At 33.9% G+C, this 8,791-nt stretch overlaps 2 protein-coding genes across 2 annotated transcripts; both read left to right on the forward strand.

Moving 5' to 3' along the window:
- The first annotated feature begins 3,790 nt into the window (after positions 1 to 3,790).
- Positions 3,791 to 5,766, forward strand: LOC110692130 (14-3-3-like protein B). The gene is made up of 5 exons (XM_021869123.1): positions 3,791 to 3,863; positions 4,219 to 4,528; positions 4,644 to 4,731; positions 5,302 to 5,411; positions 5,511 to 5,766. The coding sequence occupies exons 1-5, from the start codon at positions 3,791 to 3,793 to the stop codon at positions 5,665 to 5,667; spliced, it is 738 nt and encodes a 245-aa protein (XP_021724815.1). The 3' UTR covers positions 5,668 to 5,766.
- Positions 5,767 to 6,899: 1,133 nt separating this feature from the next.
- On the forward strand, positions 6,900 to 7,858 carry LOC110689189 (pollen allergen Che a 1). The gene is made up of 2 exons (XM_021865920.1): positions 6,900 to 7,062; positions 7,335 to 7,858. Exons 1-2 carry the CDS (start codon positions 6,900 to 6,902, stop codon positions 7,676 to 7,678), a joined length of 507 nt encoding a protein of 168 aa, XP_021721612.1. The 3' UTR covers positions 7,679 to 7,858.
- Positions 7,859 to 8,791: the final 933 nt, after the last annotated feature.

Raw genomic sequence — 8,791 nt, forward strand, 5'->3', positions numbered from 1 at the left:
TTAGAATTTATTCAGTAAGTTTGGTGCTGATCAACTCTTATGACTCACCTGGTTTGTTCTAAGCTTATCTGATTTGCAGTAAGGTTGCTTAAGCTTTCTAGCATGATTGATTGTAAATCAAGGGTGTGTATTTTAAAACGCATGCACAGGTGACAACTTAGAAGATGAGATATTTTTTTTCTCATGATGTTATATCCTTTGTGATATGTATGGTGAATGGGGGTTAGATTTGAATACTCTAACCTGTTATGTTAAGTTTTTCTTGGCATGTGAGTTGAACTTCTTGATGCATGTGTGATGTTACTATGGTTCGCATTGATAGAGTTCATTTGCTCGAATGATCATAAGTTGTTAACTTCACATGCATGTTGTTAATTGAGATAAAGATGTATATGTGTCTCTAAGCCAAGAGACAAGTACAAGATAATGTGATAAGCAGAATGGTTCTAGGCAGTATGCCGATGAACTAATAAAGGTACGCATCAATCTCATTATTGTGATGTAGAGAAAGTGGTTTGGTAAATTATATTTATCATGTCTAAGCCAGAGTTATTTTCATGATTTGGCCTTGATGTTTGATTCAAATGTGCTAATGTTTTGCAATCTAGATGATGAACAAACTATTCTTGACGTGTAGTGGTTTTGTTGTAAACTATATTGTTCATTCTGTTTGTCAAGAGAGAATTACTCAATTATTGTTTGAGTTTCAGTTAGTACAGGATGAAGGTTAAAGTGAGAAAGTTTCTCAAGTACCTACCTAGTAAATTCTAAGAGACGGTGATTGAATGAACAACGATGATTAGTTGAACCTCATCTTCAGTGTATGGTTTTTACATGATGAAGGGTGATGCTCTATTTCGAGTGCGCTGCAAAACAAATTGTTGTACACTATCCATTATGAAGAAAAGGTTCATTAGATTGGATGACGTGGTCAAGAAGATGATTGTTGCAAAAATTAATCTCTGTAAGTTTGTCCATTGTGGGGGTAAGTTGATCCTCATGTTCTCTACATTATTTTTCAAAGTGTCTATGTATGTTGTCAGGAACTATAGATGTAGTGACAAAGTTAGACAGATCTTGTGGAGATGATAGTCATGTTAGAGTATGTGAAAGCCAAGAAAAATCAAGCAGATCCTTATACTAGGATGTAGCACAGGTAAGTGCTTGATTGTCTAAGAGAATATATTTAAGATCCTGTGGGGTATTTTAAATTATTCTAGTGACGAAGTTTAAAAATTGAGTCTACGTCCTGAAGTGATCTGGCTTGATAACCCTCTAATTTATATGGTTATGAGATGCTTTGGTAGACTTGTTGCTTGATGTTTGCAGATTGAGTTTTAAGTGCTCTTAATATGTCCATAACCCAGATTGGGTGGTCAATTGATACAACTTACATGGACACACCGAAGTATTTTAATTTATTGAACTTTTGTTCTGAATGGGTCTAGAGCCTTGTTTTGGTTGACTCATTGTTGGATTTACACCATTTATGTTTATTGAATCTATAACCTTTTTCAGTGGTTTGTTGATCAGGTGGATTCAGTAAGGTTGAGCGTGGCTCTTAATGTCATTTGTCCAGTTATTCTTTGAGAAGGGATTGATGTTCTTAAGTGGATTTAAGACCATTAGCCCAGTGGCTCCTAGAGTAGGATTGATAATGACACCGAAGGTGGAAGGTTGAGCATTGCTTGCTCTTAATACTACTAGCCTAGTTGCTTGAGAGTAGGGAATGATATTGATCCTTCAATGAATTAGAATCACTAGCCCAGTTACTACTCGAGTAGGGAACGATAGTGGTACCGAATGACTTAGGTTGGGAGTATCCCTTAATGCATCTAGCCTAAAGAGCTCATTGAGCAGTGGATTGATAGATGCACCGTTGAGTTGGTAGGGTTGAACTTTTCGTTCTTAATGTTCTTATTCCATTGCACAGAAAATCTTGGGTTTGTAAGGTGCTTGAATGTGTTTTAAGCCTGCAAGGAAAGACCCTAAATGTGCTGGGAATGTGTATTTAATACACAGACGGAACACCTACGTGAGTACGAGGGGTGGCCTCCTTCAAGGGAAAAATTGTGGTGTAGTTTTCCTGAAGTACTCATGAGAGCCCAAGGTGTAGGCCAAGATTGGCGGAGTTGCTTAAGCTCTAAAGTCAAGGTATGTGTATTCAAGGTCCCTTCCTCGCTCCTAGGAGTTCAAATCTTAGGATACTCACTAGGGAAGTGTTGAAAACCTTGTGCACTAATGTGTTAGTTCAAACCTTTGGATACTAGCATTTAAGTACTAAGACTTTCATTTACTGTTCAGATTTCATGTTGAAGATCCGCTCGCATTAGTGGGGGATTGTTGGAAATAGGTAATGCAAACGGATGCTCGCGCCCGATCGGGCGGAGATGGCCAAGGAAAATAGGAGAACTCTCGCGCCCGATCGGGCGGCCCTCGCCCGACCAGGCGGCGGACTCGAGTTTTTGACGAGCCCGATCGGGCGGCTTCGCCCGATGGCTCGCCCGGGATGGGGTTTCTAGATCGCCCGACCGGGCGGTGTTCGCCCGATCGGGCGCGACATCAGGTCTGGAGAAACTTAATCTCGCGCCCGATCGGGCGGCAGCTCGCCCGATCGGGCCAGCCTTTTTCCCTAGGTCGGTTTGATTTGCGTGTTTCCTTTTCCGGGACTCATATAAATACGAGCCTTGCCTTTTCATAAGTCTTAATTCACTTTCTAGTCGAAAACAAAAACTTACCTTTTGAGATCTGAACAGTTCTTGAGCAATTCCACTCTTCGGGTTCGGGTGCACGAATTACGGGGAGAGTTGCGTTAAACTTGGGGGGCGTGCGTCATCAGGAAACCTGTACCGGTGGTGGCGTATTTCGCTTCTAAGGCAGTGGATTATTGTTCCACGGCGCGACTGTGAGTTTGAGATCTTCAATCAAGTATTTTCCCTTTCATCTTCTCTATTTTGTTATTGGAATCAACAGGTATTTTACCAACATTAAGCCTGTATATAATTTATTGTATTTAGTGGGTTAACGGGCTAAGTTTAGGCCCTTGGCTTAGGTTGTATATATACCGAATTAACAATCAATACAAACTAAGAATACACATTCTTGACAAAAACAAGTATGACATATACGGAGTATTTTATATGAATTGCAACAAAGAGATATTATTTGTGAAATTTTAATTTTTTATTTAAGTTGCAATAAACAAAATGCAAAATACTTTGAAGTACTGTGGCTAATAAGCTGATTTTATCTCCACTTTAAATCAAAACCAATAGGCCACACAAGTCTTTCCTCTTTTTTCTCAATGCCAACCTTTTTCTTGTGTTTTTTTTTTTTTTTTTTTAATTGTACCCTAACATATCAGTTAAATGGAAATTTCCAAAAGTACTATGAGTATACGTCAACTAATAATGGAAAAATTGCATATAAATTGCATATTACTTCGTCTGTACTAAATTACTATTAAAGTACCATATTTCCCAAACAAAAAAAAAATGAAGATAATTATTTGAATTTAATTTTTAAAACTTACAAAACCTAGTCACACAAGACTACGTATCCTACAAGTAACACAATTCCTAACTTATCTAGACATAGACTATACTTTCCTAAGATAAACAAAATAACCAAGATTATTATTTTCTATGGAAAAAAAAGCTATATATATCAAAATTACCGTGCCTTCTTTTTCACTTTTCAATTCTTCCTCAATTCATCCACTTTACCTCAAAATATTCAAAACCCTCTCAAAACCTTCACGAGTACTCAAATTCTCTTGATCTCTCCTCTCATGGCTTCTTCGAGCGAACGCTACGACATCATCTACCTCGCTAAGCTTGCCGCCCAAGCCGAACGCTATGATGGTATGTTCTCCCGATCCTCATCACTTTCTTTCACGTTTAAACTCACTAATACTTCAATTTTAGTTTGGTTCTTTTCAAAAAGACAACGTTATGTCAATATTACACTACTTACATAATCTTTGACTAATTTTTGTGTTTTGAAAGTCTAAATTAAGAAAATTAATATTATATCGCATGGAATGTTGTTAATACTATATATCTCAATTAAAATTTTATATCAATTTTACGTACTAAAAAATTATTATTGTTGTAGGAAATTTATGATATACATACCACTTAAGTTTGGTTGTACGTTTTCAAGCATGAAACTATATGTTAAAAAATAACTAATGACTTCATATCTTTAATTTTGTAGATATGATCGATGTAATGAAGAAATTGGTGAAATTTAACATCGATTTAACAGTTGAAGAGCGTAACCTCCTTTCAAAAGCGTACAAGAAAGTGACTGAGCCAAAGAGAGAATCATGGAAACTTCTCTCAATAACCGAGGAGGAGGAGGATACAATATACAAAAACGAGACATACATGAAGTGTATTCAAGATTATCGTACTATAGTCGAGTCGGACCTTGCTAACATTTGCTACGACGTTATAACTCTAATTGATGATCACCTCCTTCCTTTCGCGTCTAGCACTGAATCCTCTGTCTTTTACTTAAAGATGTGAGTATATTTTTAAAGTATTTTGCATATTCTTTAACTTAATCAAGTCTTTATTATTTTAGCAATTGATTTATTGTGTATTATTGTTTAACTAACGAAGAGCAATATGATGCAGGAAAGCGGATCATTACCGATATATGGCCGAAATTAAAACCGGTGATGAAAAAACATTAGTCGCTGAAGAATCATTGAAAACATATGAGGTAAATATTTGTGAAACATTTGCTCGATCTTATTGTATTACTCCGTACTCCTTTTTTGGTTTTGCATTTTTTTGGTGTATAAAATTCATGATTTTTTTTTTTTTTTTTTTTGAACGGTAGAATTCATGAATTTTGCAATATTTTTAAGTGCCCTTTTAAATTTATACTCTTCATGCATATTAATTGTTGCCTATATTTTAGAATTATCTTTTTTTTTGGTCTATATACGAGTATAGAATATGATAATAGTATAATACCAATGATTTCACCAAAAAAATAGTATAATACCATTATACCAATGTTGCATTATTTTTGGAATATGAATACATGATTACTAATGTAGCATCTTTGTTAGAATTATGACTAGACTACTCTTATATGTGTGGTTTTCTTATTATGTGATTAGACGAAGTTTTTTTTTTTTTTTTTTTTTTTTTTTAAAAAAAAAGAATGATTAGCCGAAGTTAGAAGTGGTTGACGTCAACTTTGTGGTTAAAATTATTTTGTCTATCAATCGATTATCTTTTTGTTTTACAAGTGATTATTAATTGCAATTGAAATTGATTGTAGGAAGCAATGGCCATAGCAGTAGCTCAACTTTCACCTATTCATCCAGCACGTTTGGGCTTGGCATTAAACTTCGCCGTTTTCTACTATGAGGTTTTAAATTCTTATCAAAGGTACGTACTTGTATTGTACATTTACAATTTCTCTATGACCATATATCTATGTTATAATTGCATTGTTACTTACTTTTACATTAATTTTTATATCTTTAGGGCACACCACTTGGCGAAGGAAGCTTTTGACGAGGCTATGTCCGAGTTGGACGATATAGGCAGCAGGGCTTGTTCGAAAGATATCAAGGTTATTTTGAGTCTTTTGAGGGATAACCTTACACTATGGAAGAGCGAAAATGATGAAAGGAGCCTTTGAAATTCATCAATTTACTTCGTATTTTAGTAGCTTGAGAATAATGAAAGGAACATGTGAAACATACATTCCATTTGTAATACAATAGCTTAGCTTGAGCAAGAAAATTCATAATATAATATCTGAAACATCTCTGATTTTATTATATGTATTTATTTAAATATTAGTGTCATCATCAATTGATCAAAAGTTAAGAATGAATCGATTGTTTTAAAAGCTTAAAAAGTACTATTCTATTTCTATCAGATTAATTTGGAGTTATTGAAGCTCAAATTTAACGAAAGCAATCATTCTGCAACTTTGTTCAAAGTGTAACTCAATTTATGGAACATGCAATGCGTACAACAATGCATGTCATAAACCACATCTCTTACGTTAAAAGTGACTTATGAGTGTAATCATATCTTAAGCCAATTGTTATGACCTGAATATTTCCTACTATCTCCGTTAAATATTTTATATCTTGCAAATAATACCCTAAAATTGCAACTAAAATTTAACGGAGGTAAATTCATTAGTCCGAGAACCATAGTCTATAGTACAGTACTACTTTATGACCTGAATATGTTACATTAGTCTAGGAACCATAGTACTTTATGATTTGAATATTTCCTATATGAGGAAAAACTTTAATCTGAGTTATTTGTCTCTATGTAAATAAAAAATACTCTATCTAGTGTTTAATTAAAGACATTTGATAATTAATCAATAAAACAACTTAATTGTTTGACAAGTGTGGTTTTGTTCCATGTCATATGATTCAGGATTAATAAGTTGTAACAATTTGAGTTTTACGCGTTTTATAAATGAGAGTCCATTTGGTAGTCAATAAATCGTTCAAATTGAGCCAGAGAAATACATACACTTTTATAATTTGTGTTGATTGGTTGGAGTCTTGAAAGTCTGTTAGTTTACAACCATCAATTTTACTAAATTTGGATTTTAACAAAAACAAATAACATCAAAATTCTTTGTGAACCTCCTTGTTTTAAGATAATTAAGACAGCAAAATAACCATTCAAATTAAAGATGCATAAATTTTCCAAAATTAGTAAAAATGACCAGAAACTACATTCTCCACATTAAGCCAGCTTTATCATCTAAAAAAAGCCATCTATTTCTTTTCTTTATAAACAAAAAAATCATCCTCACCTATTTCCTTAAGCTTCGTCCTTGAATTTTACAATTCATCAAATAAAGGAAGATCAATTTTGTCCATAATAAGTGTACACGAAATGGCGAAGTGTCAAGCTGTTTTTCTTTTGGTTGGCGCTCTCTGCGTCCTGTCCTTGGCCGGTGTCGCCAATGCCGCCGAGAACCATTTCAAAGTCCAGGGCATGGTGTACTGTGACACTTGCCGTATCCAATTTATGACCCGCATTAGTACAATAATGGAAGGTACGTACATAAACTTTGATTAATCAATATATGATCGCAAATTTTAGTATGAGACAGCCTAATGTCTCAACAAAATAAATGTCACGTAACAATTACTGTTTGTTACGTGATCCAATGGAAACAAACATACACATGCATTGTTTAAAATTATGTTATGTCAACTTTTAATAAGGATTTTGATTATAAAAGAGTATATCTCGACTATAGTATATAATTATATCCTAATAATATAAATATATGATGCCTAAATTTTGAAAACTTGGTAAAAACAGGGGCAACTGTGAAATTGGAATGCAGAAACATTACTGCAGGAACTCAGACCTTCAAAGCTGAAGCTGTAACTGATAAGGTAGGACAGTATAGCATCCCTGTTAATGGTGATTTCGAAGACGATATATGTGAAATCGAGTTGGTTAAGAGCCCGAACAGCGAATGCTCTGAGGTTTCACATGATGTTTATGCCAAGCAATCTGCTAAGGTTAGCCTAACATCCAACAATGGTGAAGCTTCAGACATTCGCAGCGCCAATGCTCTCGGATTCATGAGGAAGGAGCCCCTTAAAGAGTGCCCTGAGGTTCTCAAGGAGTTGGATCTTTATGATGTTAAAGCTAATTAAGTAATTATACAAAATGTTCAAATTTTTTTACCAGTTTTAATGTATTACCAGAATAAGCATATGACATTTATTTTTCCAAAAAAGAGGGGTGCAAGATCAAAAAAAAAAAAATAGTTATATAGAGGTGTAATTTATTCATCAATTTTTAAAAATTTAAATGTAGCCTTGTATTGGGAGTTTATTGATTTTTCTTGCACTCTTTGTGAGTTTGGTGTTGAGGTTTTAACATGTAATGTCATTTTGCTCATTTTGGATTGATGTGGATGTAAGCTTTGTACTTTCTTTCTACATTTTTTCTTCAATTCCTTTTTAAAAAAAAAAAAAAATTGTTTTACACATTTAAAGAAATTTTACAAAAATATTGTGTCATGCAAATATTATATATACCTTAATAAAAAAATATTACTACATATAAATGCTCAGTTTTAATGTGTTTAAACTTATTATTTACTCTGTATTGTTTATTTTATGTACTGGTATTTATATACTTGCTTGTTGAAAATCAAATAAAGTTCATTTTCTTTTTCCACATAGTTCGTCAGTCAAACCATAGTTCATTTTATTCTCAAAGTAATAGAGATATCTTTTTCTAGTTAGACTTCTATATATTAATGTAATGAAAGAATCATTTCTTCCTATTTCTTTGTCTTGTTATTTAAAAAGAAAATAAGAGCCCAAAAAGCTCCTCTTTACCAATTTAGGGGGTGTGGGTGAATTGAAGGGAGTTTACATACAAGATACAAATGAGACAAAAGTGCTTCATGATTAAATCTCAAAGACATTATTTTCATTTGGTAGATCCAAGTCCATGGCCTATATATATAGTTTGGGCTCACTCGAAGCTTTGACAATGACTATAGGGGGTGTGATGTACGTGAATGCACCCTTTTCAAGGAGCCGGGGTGCAACACTTAAAAAATGGGAATATCTTCTACAAGTAGTAACTATAATTGTATGCAAAATAAAGAGAAAAAAATGCTTAAAAATGGGGATACTTCTTTGAGATTTAATGGCATAGGCCATATTGGTAAACAACTTGCTGGGGGTAAATTAGTTTATTTTGATCAACTTTAACTGATTGACTAGTCACGTACATAAGTTAATAGTAGTGTT

This window comes from Chenopodium quinoa, unplaced genomic scaffold (assembly GCF_001683475.1).
Source record: "Chenopodium quinoa cultivar QQ74 unplaced genomic scaffold, ASM168347v1, whole genome shotgun sequence".
Lineage (NCBI taxonomy): Eukaryota > Viridiplantae > Streptophyta > Magnoliopsida > Caryophyllales > Amaranthaceae > Chenopodium > Chenopodium quinoa.